The sequence below is a fragment of the Chrysemys picta genome, chromosome 10 (assembly GCF_011386835.1).
Source record: "Chrysemys picta bellii isolate R12L10 chromosome 10, ASM1138683v2, whole genome shotgun sequence".
Classification (NCBI taxonomy): domain Eukaryota; kingdom Metazoa; phylum Chordata; order Testudines; family Emydidae; genus Chrysemys; species Chrysemys picta.
The window spans coordinates 4,177,787-4,196,192 of record NC_088800.1 but is presented as its reverse complement, the minus strand read 5'-3'; the positions used below and the strand labels follow the sequence as shown (position 1 = coordinate 4,196,192).

The 18,406-nt window shown below is 47.2% G+C and overlaps 1 protein-coding gene across 4 annotated transcripts; it reads right to left on the bottom strand.

Annotated features, from left to right (window-relative positions):
* Positions 1 to 735: 735 nt before the first annotated feature.
* On the bottom strand, positions 736 to 15,785 carry CALML4 (calmodulin like 4). Of its 4 annotated transcripts, none has more exons than XM_042856552.2 (5): positions 15,678 to 15,785; positions 15,278 to 15,308; positions 8,100 to 8,240; positions 6,223 to 6,411; positions 736 to 1,125 (listed from the first exon to the last, which is right to left on the bottom strand). In XM_042856552.2, the coding sequence occupies exons 1-5, from the start codon at positions 15,678 to 15,680 to the stop codon at positions 1,028 to 1,030; spliced, it is 462 nt and encodes a 153-aa protein (XP_042712486.1). In that variant the 5' UTR covers positions 15,681 to 15,785; the 3' UTR covers positions 736 to 1,027. The 4 variants fall into 4 exon arrangements, with proteins under 4 accessions (XP_042712486.1, XP_005300774.1, XP_042712487.1 ...); XM_005300717.4 differs by lacking the exon at positions 15,678 to 15,785 and adding an exon at positions 15,411 to 15,548; XM_042856553.2 differs by lacking the exon at positions 8,100 to 8,240 and having other exon boundaries at positions 883 to 1,125; positions 15,678 to 15,695.
* Positions 15,786 to 18,406: the final 2,621 nt, after the last annotated feature.

The following is an 18,406-nucleotide window of genomic DNA, read 5'->3' as shown; positions in this document are numbered from 1 at the left end:
TCTTATGCAAAGCCCATACTCTCCTGCCTCAGGAGTCGCTGTGGGTATCTAACTTCACGGAGAGACAACATGGGTGACATATTGTTTATTGGACCAACTTCATGGAGATCTCCTACGGCGTTGCATGTTGAAGTAGCTTCCTGATTAATAAAAGGTCATATGCATGGTAGTATGGAGATCTTGCTTCTCTTTGTCCTCCACTCCCCAAGAATCTGGATGAGTAAAGTTATGCTGCATAGGGAACCCCTTATCATGCTTGAAGAGTAATAGGAGGGCTCATGTTTCTCGCAGTTCACTGTAAGCCCGGTAACTACCGTAGATGTGAGTTCTTCCAAACAGAATCACAGCAATCTGCCTGACCACTGTCCTCATCCAGATAGTCAACAGGGTTCTGAGCTCCCCTTCCCACTGGCGTGTTGGCTTGGCTTCTCCATAACAGCAAGATTGATCAGTGGGTTGTGTGTATCCAGGCACTGGTGTGAGCGATATTCCATGGTCATTCCAAACTTGTCAAAGTTTATGGATAGCATAGTCAAGCACCCTAGGATACCTTATACACAGGGAATAGTTGGATACCACTGGCTCACAGAGTCAGACCAAATAGCTGTTCGTTCTTTCTTTTACTCTCAAGAAGAACCATCTCCCTGTGACATTAAGGTAGGTAGCTGATTTTGCTCTGCAAAAACTGTCCCCTTTAAAGTATAACGTGTTTTAAAAATGCTAATGACTAATGAGTGGGTTTGTAAGCACGATAAGCTTTATGCAATGTAACATGGAATTCAATTCATTTAAAATAATACATCCAGTGTTTGACATGAACACGCCATTCCAACTGACAAGGAAGGTGTGGCCAGGCCTTGCAACGGGAAAAACCTGTTCAAACAAATATTTCACTCTAAGAAAGCAAAATATTGATCCTTAAAGGCAAGCAGTGCTGATTCCAGTGAGCCCAAAAGTGACCCAGGAAAACGTCAGCTGGAAAAGCTTGCCTGTTTCCCTACCCGAGGCAGTCTTGTCATTCTGAAATTCAGTAGTCTGCAACAGGAAGGGTGAGGGTGTGGATGAATTCTTCATATTTCACCACCCCATTTGGTGCGATTTTAGCTTCTCTTAGAAGGTCATCCACTGTAAATAACAAAATGTAACAATCTCAGTTCAACTTATTTTAATTTTAGGTATTGTCATCTTCCTTCAATTTCCTTTATTTAAATATGACTGTTAAAAATCTGGCTTTTGTTGTAACTAATTCAAATTTTGATTTAACTTCAAGTACTAGTGGCTGATCTATACTGAGTTCAGAGTTTGGAATAGACAGGTGGACGCTAACTGGGAAACACAAGCACAGAGGGTCATTCCTCAGCTGACCTAAATTGTAGTTCTATTAAAGCCCAGGGGTTCAGCCAACTTGCCCCAAGTCAGGATCTGACCCGCAGGCCTGACCTACATAGGAAACTTCCACCAGTTTAACTTCAACCAATTTTTAAATTGGTGCAATCCCTGTGTGGACACACTCATATAGAATCACAGACTTTAAGGTCAGAAGGGACCATTATGATCATCTAGCGTGACCTCCTACACAATGCAGACCACAGAACTCACCCACCCACTCCTGTATCGAACCTGTGTCTGAGCCATTGAAGTCCTCAAATCATGGTTTAAAGACTTCAAGGTGCAGAGAATCTTCCAGCAAGTGACCTGTGCCCCACGCTGCAGAGGAAGGCAAAAAAAACCCAGGGCTTCTGCCAATCTGCCCTTGAGGAAAATTCCTTCCCGACCCCAAATATGGCAGTCAGCTAAACCCTGAGCATGTGGGCAAGACTCACCATTTCAGCATGAGTGGCTTATTTGGGTTTAAATTAAACTTATTCCCTATTGACTTAAACTAAACCAGACTTAAACCAAAATAAGTGTCCATGCCGAGGATTGCACTGGTTTAACAAAATTGGTTTAAATTCACACTAGAAATGCCAGTGCTGTTTTGTCCTATGGACAGGCCCTCAGTGTTTGAAACCAAGAGGAATTTCATTATGGCTTTAGCATTCTGGTTATAATATAGCTCTAGCAATGCAATAATGAACTGGGTGCTAGGGATAAATTGCCAAGCCAATGTCTAAGGGGAAAGGGACAATGCTGATGGAAGGAAGTGCCAAGGAGAGGGAGGCGAGCCCAGTTACATAGAGGCCTCGAGGCAGGGAGACCTCTGTTCCCCTCAGGTCCTGGGGAGAGGGCCGGAAAGCAGTGTTGGTGCTATAAATAGACTGCACAGGGATTGTTGTGGAAATAACAACAAGGGTATGGAGAAGGCACCACCACTGGAGTCCATGTCGTTTCTGGGGGAAGAAGGCAGGAGAGGAGCCGTGCCGTGTGATGGAGGGGGAGGGATAGCTCAGTGGTTTGTGAGTTCAATCCTTGAGGGGGCCACTTAGGGATCTGGGGCAAAATCAATACTTGGTCCTGCTAGTGAAGGCAGGGGACTGGACTCAATGACCTTTCAAGGTCCCTTCCAGCTCTATGAGATAGGTCTATCTCCATATATTATTATTATTATGGAGGGATTGTCCACCTGGATTCCACTCGTGGGGGACGTCTACACAGCAAAGAAAAACCCTCTGGCTTTGGGGCTATTTCACTGCAGTGTAGACGTCCAGGCTCAGACTGGAGCCTGAGCCCTGGGACCCTCCCACCCCACAGGGTCCTAGAACCTGGGATCCGGCAGTGAAACAGCCCTAAGAGCCCGAGTCAGCTAGCACGGGCCAGCCGCGGGTGTCTAGTTGCTGGGCAGACATACTGTTGGTGTGCATGTGCCCCATGTGCCTAGGATCAGATTCTTCGGTCCAGCAGTGTGTGCTGGGGCCACACCTGCACCCTCCAACCCAGGAGCAGAGTGGGTCCAACTGTCCCTCTGCTCCTTCTTATCTCCTAGCACTGCAAGAGTGGAATCCATCTGGACAACACATCTTGCAGAACCATAGTTACTGTAAGGTAAGTAAGTGTTCTTTGTGTGATCAAGAGATCTAATACTTCTACTTTCCAACAAGAGACTATCCTCCTGGTAACTATACACCTTTAAAAAGAGATAAACTTCAAACCCACCCCAGTCTAAGCAGCTCAGCATTTTAAATACTGCACCAGGGTAACTTTTGTTCGTTCCTGTCTGGAAAATGGAAAACAATATTTTACTGGAGAGACGAAGGCTTTAAAAGCCCACTTTAAGCAACCCCACAAATGAAGCCACATGCCAGTAGTTACTGAACATAGCGGATGCTTTGGAAATCGAGCCTGTTGCAGCATGAAATATTTATTGCAGCTTAACAAGCTGGAGTTCATTGTGTCAAGAGAAGGTCTTGAGTGGATTTCTTATTCCGCTGCTTGCTTCATTCAAATCTATAGTGCATTGTAATGTAGCTGGCAAACTGTCTCTTTACTCAAATGAATGTGAAGTGCCCTCACTATAGATAACCACAGCACTACCTAGGATGTTTTTAATTCTGGCTAATGCCTCCAGAATTTTTTTCACTATTTTTGTTCAGGGGCAGCCGCCGACTGGCTGGCTACAAGGCTGTCTGCATCTGGGTTGGTGTGTTGCAGCTGGATCCCCGCCGACCCATGCCAGACCCCTCTGCCAGTGTTAGGGCCCTGGGTGGGGACGCGGTGGAGTAGGGTGGACCTGCATCCCCCTGGCACCCCAACCCCGGGGTGGCCAACTCCCCATCTTAGGCCAGGAGGCCTGTGCTCCGTCAACACCCCTGCCAGCACCCTAGACTGCCTGCTGGGTGCTCAACCCTTTTTGGAGCCCCCTAGACTGTGTGGGCGCTCATCCTTACCTGACCCCGAGGCGATGTGCGTTTGCTGGCTGCCTGAGCCCCAAGCTCTCTGCTCTGCCCCGTCCCAAAGGGCTAGAGCTATTGATTGTGTTTGCTGCCTGCCGGAGGCTTAGGCCACAGCCTGCTATCAGCCTGGCCCCGCCCCGAGGGCCCTGGGCCAGACGGTTAATTGGTATCGCTAGAGACGATGTCGGGCGCTGTCCCGCCCATGGGCAGGGACAGGAGCCCCAGACTACTGTGGTGTGCTTGCCTCTGCTAGATGGGCCCAGAACCACAGACTGCGTAGGCCTCAGCCCCGCCGGTGCGGCCCGAGCCCGAAGACTACTGCCCCGACAACGAGGCAGAGTGGCCTCCCTCCCCACTGGAGAGTGAGGGACCACTACAGAGAGGGATTGAATAACTTCAAAGCTAGAGAGCCTCTTTCCGGGAATATGGCAAAATGCGCTGGAGTTTTGAGAGAACAGCAGCCAGATGTGAAGTGTGCAGCGGATCCATTTTTGAGTGATGAACATTTGAACTATCTGGTGGTGATGGCATTTGGCAAATTTCGGCTTGTCTGATTTCTCTCAAACTTAGACCTCCCTCCCCCAAAAGCTTCTGTCCACAGACAATGCATATGACATTTGAAGCAGAAAAAGCTTTTCAGAGGATTGTAAAAGGTTGAGGCAAAATTCTTCAGATCATTTTTGATGCCCCCTGAGAGCTCTTGTAATTGCCGGAGGCAGATTTTTGACTAAGGACTGTGGCAAGGCACCTCCTTCGTCTGGCCAGATTTAGTGCTTCCCCCTCTGGCGATGGCAGGCCTGGGATAATCAGCCCCACTCACGGCAGGGTTTGCCTTCCCCCTTCTGTGCTCCCTTGCTTGAGCTTTAAGGGTAGGCCTGGAGGTTGGCCTAAGGGTTGATCCTCCACCAAACAAAAAGGAAACCATCTCATAAACAAAGCGTACCTTTCGCTGCCTCTGCCCTGGTGCAGGGTGTCACCCAGGTTGTTGCCCTGGGGTGTCAGTCCTTCCCCCAGCAGGCCTCAGGTTTGGCAACTTCCCCTATGGGAGGGAGCCCAGCCTCCCACCCTGGAGAAGGTTATTTTCCTACTGCCACTAACCTGGCAGCAGCTTGTCTCTCTCTTCCCCCTTTTCTCTCACCAGAGGAGGGGTTTTAAAGGCCTCAGGCAGGCCTTAGTTGGAATCAGGTGTTCTTCATTGACCTGAGGTAACCCAGTCTCAGCTAGTAGGGAAGAGGGCCTTTAACATTCTGGGGCTTATGCCCGCCCGCTTCCCAGCACCCAATAGGAGTACCCTCGAGCAGCCTTCCAGCCTTGAGAGCAATAAGTCAAAATGAGCCCTCTCTTTGCCTCTTTCTAAGCTGGTCTGACCCTTCCTCAGAGCAAACAGAATTCCCTGAGAGCATCCAGACACCCTTGGAGGATCTCTGGATGAAGCTTTCCCCGGACCCCTGTGGGGACAAGGACAGTTTCTTACAAAGAATAGTCGTTACTTTCAGGAGACGATGGGCACCTCTGAAGGAAAAGAATGATAAATGATCTCTTCTTTCTTCAGCGTGACTCTGAACCCACACCTTCTGATTACTGCTACAAAGTGCCAACCTCTGCCCATTTGGGCCCCCAGTTACGCTGGTTTGAATGGAGAATAACTCACCTAGAATTACTTCCGATTTGCACTAGTGTTAATTTAAAGCCCAGATGATGGCATAAAATATCCTTCCTTTTTCTCAAAGAGCATTAATGTGCCTAATTAAAGGGTTTATCTTTTCTGCAGGTGTATCCCAAGAGTGTAGATCTGTTCTGACTATCTGCTGCCAGGTAACTCTTCTCTACTTCTTCCTTGCCTCCAGCCAACTTTAACTTGAGATGAATAAAATATTTATGGAGAATAAGGCAGCATCTTGTTTATGATTTAGATCAAAGCCTTAGCTTGGGGCTATGAAGCGATATGTGGCCCTTGTGATTTGGGTTGGCTCTCCTCTTCTGCCTCACATAGGAAAGGTACGGATGACTAGCTGGATCAGAAGGCAGTAAGAAGAGAAGCCAAAGAATACTGTGTGAAGCTCCAAAGAGCAACTCAGTGATACCCTAATGTTGCAACAATGTGTGGCAGTAGTTTGATGACCTAGAGTTGTGACAACACGTCATAATGCAAGCCTCATGACGCAATGTCAGCACACTGCGCTATGATTGGATTGTGACCCCCTGTGACTTTGCTCTACCATGAACTGTGTGCCCCAGCCCTTCTAGATTGAAGATCACTGGCGGAGGCAGGTGACATGGTACCCACCCACAGGTGTTTGTGATCTCCTATCTGACTCCAGTGGGGGTTGGGTGGAGGGAGAGGAAGGGGGTTAGAAAGGTGTTGAACTTATGCTGCCATTTGACACTGTACCTTCATCCTCCGAGAGCTTTTCTCCCAGCCTGGTGAGTTTGGTTCTCAGCTCGGAAGCGGTGATGAAACCCTTCTTCTGCTTGTCCGTCATTGCCAGGGCTGTCAGGATTTCCTTCTCAGGGTCTTCCTGCTGCATTTGCCTGTACATTATGGTCAGGAAAGTGGAAAAATCCAGTTCTGCCTTTCTGTCTGGAAACATGACACAAAACAACACATGTTCTTGTTTAGCTACTGGCATATCTGTTTCCCATCAGCCCAGCCTCCTCCAGCCTTCACTCTTCCCCTTTCCTCTGAGAGCTCGGCCTACTTCCCTGAGCTAGATTAGCTGTCTCTCCTTGTTTGTATGCACCAGATCCAGGCAGTTTGTCTCTCACTGAGGCCCTGCCTTGCAGGGCTGTTCCACAGACTGATGCGCTCTCACCCCTTGGCAAGCCTCATCTTACTAAATAGGTATTGCCTTGCTTCCCTTGTGAGATCCTCACGCTGTGCTAGGCCTTTGCCAGGCCAGTGAGGTGAGATGCCTACCTTCAGGCTGTTAGCCAGGGCTTGCCTGCATTCTACCGAGCTAGGAGACTTCTCAGCGTCCTAGCGAATGGCAACGCCTTTGGGTCCCACCATGTGGTGATAAGGATCAGGGCTGTGTAGGGTTAATTGGCCTTTGCCAGGCCAGTGAGGTGAGATGCCTACCTTCAGGCTGTTAGCCAGGGCTTGCCTGCATTCTACCGAGCTAGGAGACTTCTCAGCGTCCTAGCGAATGGCAACGCCTTTGGGTCCCACCATGTGGTGATAAGGATCAGGGCTGTGTAGGGTTAATTGAGAGTCTGGTTCTTCACAGGTCTGTTGGGTAGGGTGACCAGATGTCCTGATTTTATAGGGACACTTCTGATTTGTGGGTCTTTTTCTTATATAGGCTCCTATTACCGCCCCACCCCTTGTCCCAATTTTTCACACTTGCTGTTTGGTCATCTACTGTTGGGTGTTTAAAACGAGTGTTAAGGGCACCCAGAATTCGGGGCGGGCGCCCCCCCTTGTGCACAGTATGAATTGAAAGAATAATTAAAACTGGTGGCAATGCTGAGTACAATACTCCCCCTGAGTACACTGCCAACTGCCATCTCGTAGGGCACTTCTGGGGAGTAACCTTTGTCCCAGGACTAGGGTCTGAACCAAATTTCAGCTCATCCGTGTATGGATGCTTCTCCCGGTCGTTGGAGGAGCCCAGCCTTTAGCTATAACAATTCTGTAGCCTTGTCAGACACTCAAAGCCCCTATCCCACAATGGTTTGGTGCAGACCACCTCAGTTCATGACTCTTCTTTGACCCCCATTCTGTGTTTTTTAGAGACATCTGGAGCTGCAAATGACCTTTTTTTGTTCCCTTCCTAGCCTGGTTTGATAGGAGACTCTGATCTCAGGAGGGCTGCAGCTCAACACAACTGTGACCGCACAATTTTCTTAAGTGTATGTCTCCTTTCCCCACTCCTCTTGATGTCCTTATGGCACCATTTTGATACCTGTGCTGGACTTGTCTGTGAAGTCTTCTAAATGTGCCCTTCCTTTCCATCATCCGGCATATCTGACCTCTCTTATGACTCATTTCTGGTTATCCTGTAGTGTCTGGGCTGTCTCATCTTAGACCCAAATCTACCTAGATTCCTGCCTTGCTCATTTTTATTACTATAGTGTCTTGACATCAGAAAAGTTGAATCTTAACAAATACCATCCCGTCCAACTTCTTCCTCTTCTGCTAGTTTGCGTGGGGTCCTCCTTGTTGAACATTTTAGACCTACTTTCCACTTGGTTATTGTCAGATTGAGAGCTCTACATGTCATCTGTCTTCTTTTAATAATCCTTGTGGTCCGGATCTAGTTTACTTACCAATTTTATGCACTTGAAGATGTCTCTCTACCTCTCCCAGAGTTGGGCTGGTTCCCAGGCACCGCATCACTGTGATCAGGTCGCTGGCATTTATCTTGCCTTTTTGTTTCTTATCGTATAGAGAAAAGCATTCCTTGAATTCTAGTTTAAAAACAAAAACCGATGTGTGTTGCCATCCAATATTGTCTTCGTTTGAAAGTGAAATTTCCCCGCAGTCTACTAGTCAGGAGGAAAAAGCAGCTAGACTATTTAAACCTGCAAAATGACTGATTGACTTGGTCCAAGTTTTAAGCTCTTCCAGCATTTCATCAACTCTTGTAGCTAAAGCATCAAATGACTACCTGAACTCTGTGTTGGGGTGCGTGTGCGTGTGTGCGCGTGTGTACACATACATACTAGACCTCTCCAAAGGGGAGAAGAATAGAGAAAAGGAGCAGTTGGGGCTTGTCCTTAAATACAACTCCTGAACGTGTGGTCAAAGTGGTGGATGGCCTTTTCCTTCTAGTAGAAATGTGGGGCTGGAAGGGACCTCGAGAAGTCATCAAGTCCAGTCTTTTGCGCTGAGCCAGGACCAAGTAACCCTAGACCATCCCTGACAGGCATTTGTCCAACCTCCAGTGAGGAGGATCCCACAACTTCCATGGGAAGCCTAGTCCAGAGCTTAAGTACCCTGAGAGTTAGAAAGATTTGCCTAATGTTGAACCTAAATCTCCCTGGCTGAGGACTAAGTCTGTTACTTCTTGCCCCACCTTCAGTAGACATGGGAGAACAATTGATCACTGTTCTTTTTTTATAACAGCCCTTACCATATTGGAAGACTGTTCTCAGGTCCCCCCTCAGTCTTCTTTTCTCACGACTAAACATGACCCAGTTTTTTAACCTTTCCTCATAGGTCAGGTTTTCTAAACCTTGTATCATTTTTGTTGCTCTCCTTGGGACTCTCCCGTTTGTCCACAGCTTTCCTACAGTGTGGCACCCAGGACGCACAGTACTCTAGCCGAGGCCTCACCAGTGCTAGTAGAACGGGACAGTTATCTCCCGTGTCTTCCATGTGACGTTCCTGTTAATACACCCCAGACTGCTATTAGCCTTTTTCGAAACTGCACCACAGTGTTGACTCATATTCAATTTGTGATCCACTGTAACCCCTAGGTCAGTAGTATTACTACCTAGCTAGTTACTCCCCATTGCGTAGTTGTGCATTTGATTTTTCCTTTGAAATACTGTGTACTTGGCATCACCAAATTTCATCTTGTCTTCAGACCAGTTCTCCAGCTCGTCATGCAGAGCGTCAGATATCAGCCTGTTGGCCAATCTTCTCCGCTCTGCTCCCAGGGCACCTGACTCAGAGGAGAGAGTAGTTTGTGGAGTGGCCCCTGGGTGCCATGTGCCCCTATGTAGCATTGTTGCCTTCCGGGGAATGGGAAGAGGATCGCTATGGGGGAGGGGGCAAAAAAGGAATAGAGCAGAAGGAATAAAGAATAGGAGAGAATGCAAGAAAATAAGATGGCGGAGGAGAGAACAGATGGAGGACAGAGCAGCACGTCAGCCAGGGAATGGAGATGATAGAAGTGCCGGGGTATGATGTGAGTTGATTCTTGAGCAGAGTAGGGGGTGCCAATCCATCCCAAGGTTGGCTGTGTAGGGAAGTGACTGTCCTAAATTACCAATGTGCCAAGTCACCCATGGAGCTGCTTCTCCCTTGCAACAGGGACCATCTTACAGCATGGTAACACAAGTATGTAGGGACAAAATTAGAAAGGCTGAGGCACAAAACAAAATGAAACTAGCTCGAGACACAAAGGGTAACAAGAAAACATTCTACAATACATTAGAAGCAAGAGGAAGACCAAGGACAGGGTAGGCCCGTTACTCAATGAGGGGGAAAAAATAATAACAGAAAATGTGGAAATGGCAGAGATGCGCAAAGACTTCTTTGTTTTGGTTTTCACCAAGAAGGTTGGTGGTGATTGGACATCTAACATAGTGAATGCCAGTGAAAATGAGGTAGGATCAGAGGCTAAAATAGGAAAAGAACAAGTTAAAAATTACTTGGACAAATTAGATGTCTTCAAGTCACCAAGGCCTGATGAAATGCATCCTAGAATACTCAAGGAGCAGACTGAGAAGATATCTGAGCCATTAGCGATTATCTTTGAGAAGTCATGGAAGACGGGAGAGATTCCAGAAGACTGGAAAAGGGTAAATATAGTGCCCATCTATAAAAAGGGAAATAAGGATACCCTGGGGAATTACAGACCAGTCAGTGGTTCTCAGTCATGCTGGAAGGGCATAATGAGTGGGGTCCCGCAGGGATCGGTTCTGGGTTCTGTTCAATATCTTCATCAATGATTTAGATAATGGCATAGAGAGTATACTTATAAAGTTTATGTACAATACCAAGCTGGGAGGGATTACAAGTGCTTTGGAGGATAGGATTAAAATTCAAAATGATCTGCACAAACTGGAGAAATGGTCTGAAGTAAATAGGATGAAACTCAAGAAGGACAAATGCAAAGTACTTGTAAGCAAGACATGAGAAGTAATTGTTCCGCTCTACTCCACGCTGATTAGGCCTCAACTGGAGTATTGTGTCCAGTTCTGGGCGCCACATTTCAGGAAGGATGTGGACAAATCGAAGAAAGTCCAGAGGAGAGCAACAAGATGATTAAAGGTCTAGAAAACATGACCTATGAGGGAAGATTGGAAAAAAATTGGGTTTGTTTAGTCTGGAAAAGAGAAGACTGAGTGGGGACATAACTGTTTTCAAGTACATAAAAGATTGTTACAAGGAGGAGGGAAAAGAATTGTCCTATCCTCAGAGGTTAAGAACAAGAAGCAATGGGCTTAAATTGCAGCGAAGGAGGTTTAGGTTGGACATTAGGAAAAACTTCCTAACTGTCAGGGTGGTTAAGCACTGGAATAAATTGCCTAGGGAGGTTGTGGAATCTCCACCATTGGAGATTTTTAAGAGCAGGTTAAATAAACACCTGTCACAGATGGTCTATAATACGTAGTCCTGCCATGAGTGCAGCAGATTGGACTAGATGACCTCTTGAGGTCCCTTCCAGTCCTATGATTCTATGATCCTGTAACCAGTGCTGAGATGTTAGGGAGTCTCTAGATGGCGCTGGGAACAAACCCGTTTGGAGTAGGAGTACAGAACAGTGAATTCCATGAGCCCTAGCAACTCAAGCCTCCTTTAATATATTCAGACTAATGAGCTATGGAGTTCTTGAGCGCCTAAACATTCATCAGAGCGGCAAAGGATCTCTGCTTGGGAAATAGCTTTTTAAACACTTAACTGTCTAGATCTACTGGGTGGAATACTAATGAAAAGAGGACTGTGGTGTTGAAACAATTGACCGACATTCTCTGAACAACTAAGAGAAACCTACAGAGACAAACGGCTCACTTCCCTGACTCCTTTTCCCTCGGATTCCCAAAGGACCCATGGCTGGATGACAAGCCTAAGGAAATGAACAAAGGGAAAATAGGGAACTAGACACACAGGGCTGTGATGTCGTCATTTTAAACTGTACTGAAAGAAATCAGTCGTGACGCTGCGACCTACTCCCAAGCCAAAATACAATTCTGTGGGGTAGGGGTGATCTCTGTGGTAACGTCCGTGTTTTTTGTTCATAGAGCATCTACCATAATGAGATTCTGGCCCATGACCCAGGGCTATGGCAAAACAAATATATGCGCTAGTCTCGCTAACCTTTTCCCCGCCCTCTTCCCAATCTTCTCATGATGGAAACGGAATTCAAGATTAACGCTGCCCTGAGATGAATGGGAGCAGTTCTGCTGTATGGAGACTGGCAGACATTCACTGCATCGGCTTGCATTCGAAGGTTACCCTGACAGCTTTAAGGGCTAGAAATAAGAGTTTAGATTCCGTGGCAGAGGCTGGAGTAAAGGTGGAAACTTCACAGCCACGGAATCGTAGGAAACAGATGGATGGTTTGAGAAGATGGTTAAAACCTTGCCACAGCTCTGTGAGGATCTGGCTAGTAGCAGATTTCATTGAGATGACTGACACAGTATGGACCTGTCTCCGCAGATTAGGCTAAAGAACAGTCAATTTGTCGGTGAAGATGGATCCTGAATTCCTAAAGGTCGACTCCTTTATCTAATAAAGTAAGTCTGGATTTTAACTAGTTGGGCTGATGGAGCAGGCCAGTGCTTTAGCAATAAGCGAGCTTCCTTATTGTTTTCCAGCAGCCCGATCTCGGTGCTTTCTGTTGCACAATTAGGTGAGCCCGTATGTGGGTTTTTGCAGGCCGGTTACTCTCTGCTGTTAATTAGGATCATGTGAATTGGGGCTATAGAGTGCAGCAGGACAGATTTTGAGCCAAGTGCAAAGACTGAGCAAAAGTAAATTAACTGTCTTGGTACCAGTGGGTCTGTTGCACCCACCATTAAGAGTTAATCCCACAAAAGCAGTGTTGCGGGGGACGCTAAGGGACTAGAGCCAGCAGTGAACGGCTCAGTCATGGTGCAGTGTGTACAATGCATGAGATGCGGCTAGAACACTTCTCGCACTTCACAATGGAGGGTATTGTCCCCCTTCACCAGGGTGTGGGAGGCGGAGGGGAATGGAAACACACAGAGATCCGGCTCCCTTAACAGCTGTTCCTCAGCAAGTCCATTGCAGAGATTGGGGATAGAAGCCAGCTTTCAAATCCCTGACCTCCGCCCAACCACTGGACCCATTGCCTTTGCCTACCGCGTATAGACCTCCTCGGCACCCACTGAATGGTTTGTTTAGGGTCAAGTGAAGGGAGCCGTCTCTGCTGAAGCTGCAGTCAGAGAGAGCAACCTGAGGGGGGTGGGCCCCCTGGACCCAAGTGCTGCTTTGGGGGAATAGTTTTAGTATGTGCAACCGGGCTTTTAAATATGGGCTGACGGGGTGCGTGTGTGAGACTCCCTGTCAAAAATCTCCCCTGCTGAATTTCACAGCAGCAATAACTAGTGTCTGTGGGGCTCGATTGGTAGCACTCTAGCCTCTGGGTTGGAGTGTCCTTAGTTCGAGTCTCTCACCAGGAACAGAGCTCGCGCCCATGTGGCCGGGCCGTCCTGTGGGGACGGGGAGGATATGCGCCGTGTTCAACCCCCGTCCTTTGGATGAGATGAGGACTCTCGTGCTTCGTGGGGACTGTGAAACTTGCTCGCTGTGTGTGCGCTTTGCTGTGGCCGATGGGCCATGCTGCTCTTTCCAATGTGCCTTCTGAATTCGAACATTGGCGCGGATGCCGTTTTTCCCCAGGAGAAGGAAGAGCGGAGGTAGGTTTTACACTTGGGCTATGCTAGTCAAGCCCCAGCAATGGTCTAGCCAATCCCACGTGGGGGGGTTAGCCCACCCAATCCCAGGCCAAAGGTGAGCCCAGACCCCGCCTGGTCTCTAGAGGTGAAATCCTCTTCGAGCGAATGGCTAACCTGCCCTTGACTTCATGGGGCTAGGATTTTACCCCAATGCGCTTGGTGCTGGGCCATTGTTCTGAGAAATGCAAGGTGCGTCACACAATGGGGACCTGGTGGAAACGCGTCCTCTTTAGTGCTTCTTCCTGCACTCACAAGCATTTGGAGGCCTTGCCCTGAGACTAAGCGATAAGAACCGGCGCTCTACGGACTTAGGCCAGTCTGCAGACAGAACTAGTGGCTGCCGCCGGCCCTAGAGGGCACCTCTGACCGACCTGCTGTCGCGTGTGCACGTTCGTTCTGCTGTGTTTTGTGAATTGCATTCTGAACTCCAGATGTTTTAATAAAAATAACCTTAGCAGCAGACCCTGGGCAATGGGAGCTTGTGGGCTGTCCTGTTTGCCGTGCTACTCGGTCCTGACTCACACCAGCATTAGACTTATTAATTTGTACAGTGCCCTGGGGGCCCAAGGAGCTATGTGGAACCCAACCTCTTTCTATCCCGCGACTGCTGGTGCTGGGGGTTGTATTGTCACGAGCTCTTTCCTGGAGTTAAAGGGCAGAGTTTTGTGAGGGGCTGAGCAGACAATGGCACGGCGGTACCTTCCCTGAGACATGTTCCTTCCAGCTCCAGCTAAGAGACACGCTCCAAAGGGCAGGAGACTGTACCCGGGGTTTAAGGAAGCCTGTCCTAGTTGTAGCTGATTCTCCTTTCACAAGACGCTTCCGGTAAACAGGTCTGGATCAACTGACTCGGCTCAAAGGCCAAAGTTTGGCATGCCCCGCCCCGCCCCCAGGGCTTTCCGGGTGTGTCGGGATGAAGAATTAAGTGGCGCAGGGGGACTTGCTCAGAGATGAAAGATTTCCAGCACTTCTCAGAGCTGGCTCTGCAGCTCCTGCATAACCTGACTTTCTCCCACCCTTATGGGTCCCTTTCGATCCCCCTCGCTTGCCAGCATTGTGCAGGGCCAGCGGCAGCTGTTTGCTGCATGCCATTCGCCCCCTGTCTTAGCTGTCTGCCCACCTCTCCAAACCAGCACCCTCCATTCCCTGGGCCGGCTTCCCCTCTGGGTTAATATCAAACCAATGGTTCTATTTTGCCTCCCATTCAAGAATCCCGCTGCTCTTTCCAAGCGGTTAATAAGGCAGATCGCTGCTGTGGCCATTCTGAGAGAGGGAAACACAGAGAGGTGGTGGTAAGTGACTTGCCAAGGGTCACGCAGGAAGAAGTGGGAATTAGAACTCGGCTCTCCTGACTCCATCCTGGGCTTTGCTCACAAAACCAGCCTTCCCCTGCCTTTCTAGGGGTTTGCTTGAGGGCCAAAGCTTTAAGTACTGCGTCAGTATCTCAAATGATTGCTTTAAATATCCTCTCTCCCTTATTTGTCCAGAGATGTAATGTTAAACGGTTGGGGGCGGGGAGTTAAACCTCTTTCCCCATGAAATCCAGCGTTCTTAGGTTTTAAGAACAATACATACAAATGTTTTGTACGATATTCTAGTTTCTTGCTCCCTTTCCTTTGCTAGCCCAAACCACACCCCATCTCAGCAGCCGACTGCAGAGAGGACGTCTCCGGCTGACTGCATCTAATGCTCTCTTTTAAGAAACATTAGCTAGCAGAGACAGTTCACCTCAAGAATTACGAGAATGTTAAACAACGAAGTAAACTCCCCCGAATGAGACCCTTTAATGAGAAACGCCGTTAGCGGTAAACTTGTTAAACTGATCCTGCTAATTAAAAAGCAACTGTACATACCATTAATTTGATCCTGGGACAGAAATTTTGCCTGTAGCGGAAAAAGGAAGGAGGGGAGGGAAAAAAATGTTCAATTTCTGAATGTAGCACAATAAGGCCCGTTTCAAATAGATCAAAAACATTTGTCACTCACCATTTGCTAAGGAATCTGCCCCCCTTTGTTTTATATCTGGTGGTCAGAGAGTCAGTCCCTGTGTTCTCCTACTTTTCTATTTAATGAAGGGCTAAAGTCCGCCAATCCTGGGTGGAGAGCGGTAGGAACTGCAATAAATACCCTGCTGCCATGGATACAAGACCTGATCCATGCTGTGGGTTGGATTCCAACTACCAGCAACAGCTGTTAATCAGATAGGCACACACACGAGTTCTAATAAAAAGATTTCTCCTGCAACAAGCTTACCATTTCAGAATTCTCGAAGGAGCGGTCGCACAAGAAGGGTTTATAAAGGAGCAGGAAACCGGGGGCAGACTCTTCCTCTGTCTAATTGGAGGTCGCCTTCAGCCTTAGGTCAGACTCAATAATGAAACAACTCCAGGTTGAGTATAAAAGGCTTGGTAATCCCCAATAGATTGCAATGGACCTCATGCTGTGCTTAAATACCAACACTTAGAGACAAGCCCACAGAATCACTAATATCTAAGGAGGTTGTTTAGAAGGGACAGAAGGGGGTATTTATTTATAATAATTCACTCTTGATAGGGTTTTGCTGCTGGGCAAGCGAGGAAGTTAATTTTTGAATTGTGCGCTCTATGAGCAAATTGCAACAGGTTTTGCTCTGTAAAAGATGTTAATGTTTATATCCCGACTGGCCAGTTTTTCAAAAGGTGACTAGAATTAGTCTTGTCTGCTTTTATGGTGTATAAAGGAGGATTGAAAGATGTGCTTGGTTTTGTTTTGTTAAACCTTGCAAAGGCGGCAGGTCTTATCTGCCTGTGGAAGTCTGGAGAGTTAGTAGATTTGACATCAGAGAAAGGGGAAGTGATTTTGAGACTGTTTAAAAAAGACAAGAGTTTTAATATTTATTTAATTAAACCACTTGGAGCAAACATCCTTCAGGATTGAAAGTTGCTTTCCCAGCTCTCTGCTTAGGAAAACCCATAGATATATTCCTAAGAGAGAAATATATATTTATAATATGAGGGGAGGGGTCAGAAAAAAGATTGAAGGGGGGGGGGGGAAATCTATGTCCAGGCCTTTACTATACATTGTAAAGAAACACACAAAGCTACAGTCTCAGGATTGGTTGAAAAACAGGAATTACTTTGAACAAAAAAGTTCAATTTTTTGTTTTTTCCCAACTTTTTGATTAAAAACTTGAAACCAAACATGTATTTCTGTTCAAACCGGATGGAATCAAAATGCAAGTTTTTCCATGTTTTGTCCCCCTCCAGCGCCGGAGAAGGGCAAAAAAAACATATTTAAAATGATTAGTTTTTAATTGGTCTGTGGAAAAATGGGAGTTTGAAGGATACAGAAATCGCCTGAGACGCTGTTTTGTATTGTTCAAAAAGCAGTTTTTTGTTGAAAAAACTTAAGCAACATTTTCAACTGGCTCTTGGCTACACCTTCCCCCCCCCCCCCCCCTACACTTAAGTGATAAGGAATTTAAGACCTTGAATGTGGCTGGTCTTTATCCATCCAGCTAAGATTTTCAAACCAGTCTAAAGGAACCCTCAGAAGCCTGATGTTTCTAGCATGTCAGGCTACATACAGCATTGTGGGCAGGATCTGAATATACTAAATGGTTTGGTGTTTCACCTGCAAAAGAGTGAATCTGAGCATCTGCCTCTCCCTTTGCCTGTATGTTACCCACTTACATTGTAAGACTCTCAGGCCTGGTCTACACTGGTGGGGGGGGAAGAGAGGATCGATCTGTTACGCAACTTCAACTATGTAAATAATGTAGCTGAAGTCGACGTACTTAGATTGACTTACTGCAGTGTCTCGACTTACCGCAGTCAGGGCCGGCTCCAGGCATCAGCTTCTCAAGCAGGTGCTTGGGGCGGCCGCTCCGGAGAGGGGCGGCAGGTCCAGGTATTCGGCGGCAATTCGGCGGACGGTCCCTCACTCCGCCTGGGAGTAAAGGACCTCCCGCCGAATTGCCGCTGCAGATCGCGATCACGGCTTTTTTTTTGTTTGTTTGTTTTTGTTTTGGCTGCTTGGGGCGGCCAAAACCCTGGAGCCGGCCCTGACCGCAGTGAGTTGACTGCTGCTGCTCCCCCATTGCTTCTTGTCCTATCCTGAGGTTGAGGACAATTTTTCTTCCTCATCCTTGTAACAACCTTTTATGTGCTTGAAAACCATTATCGTATCCCCTCTGTCTTCTCTTCTCCAGACTAAACAAGGCCAATTTTTTCAATCTTTCCTCCTGTGTCATGTTTTCTAGACCTTTATTAATTTTTGTGGTCTTCCTCTGGACTTTCTCCAATCTGTTCACATCTTTCCCAAAGTGTGGTGCCTAGAACTGGACACAGTACTCCAGTTGAGGCCTTATCAGTACTGAGTAGAGTGGAAGAATTACTTCTCATGTATTGCTTACAACACTCCTGCTCATACAGTGAGGTTCGCTTTTTTTGCAAACAATGTTACCCTGTGGACTCCTATTTAGTTTGTGATCCATTACGACCCCCCAGTTCCTTTTCTGCACTACTCCTTCCTTGGCAGTCATCTCAATTTTGTCTGTGTATTTGTGCAATTGATTATTCCTCTTTGCCTTTGTCCTTATTGAATTTCATCCGATTTATTTCAGACCATTTCTCCAGTTTGTTTGAGATCATTTTGAATTCTAATCCTGTCCTCCAAAGTGCTTGTAAGTCCTCCCAGCTTGGTATCGTCTGCCAACTTTGTAAGTGTATCTCTAGGCCACTATACAAATCATTTATGAAGATATTGGATAGAACCAGACCTAGGACTGATCCCTGGGGGATTCCACTTAATATGCCCTTCCTGCTTGACTGTGAACCACAAATTTGTTAGTCTCTAAGGTGCCACAAGTACTCCTGTTCTTTTTGCGGATACAGACTAACACGGCTGCTACTCTGAAACCACCACTGTGTGTGCTTTTTCCAACCAGTTGGGCACCCACCTTCCATAAAGGACAGAACTAGTTCAATAACTACTACCAGCCA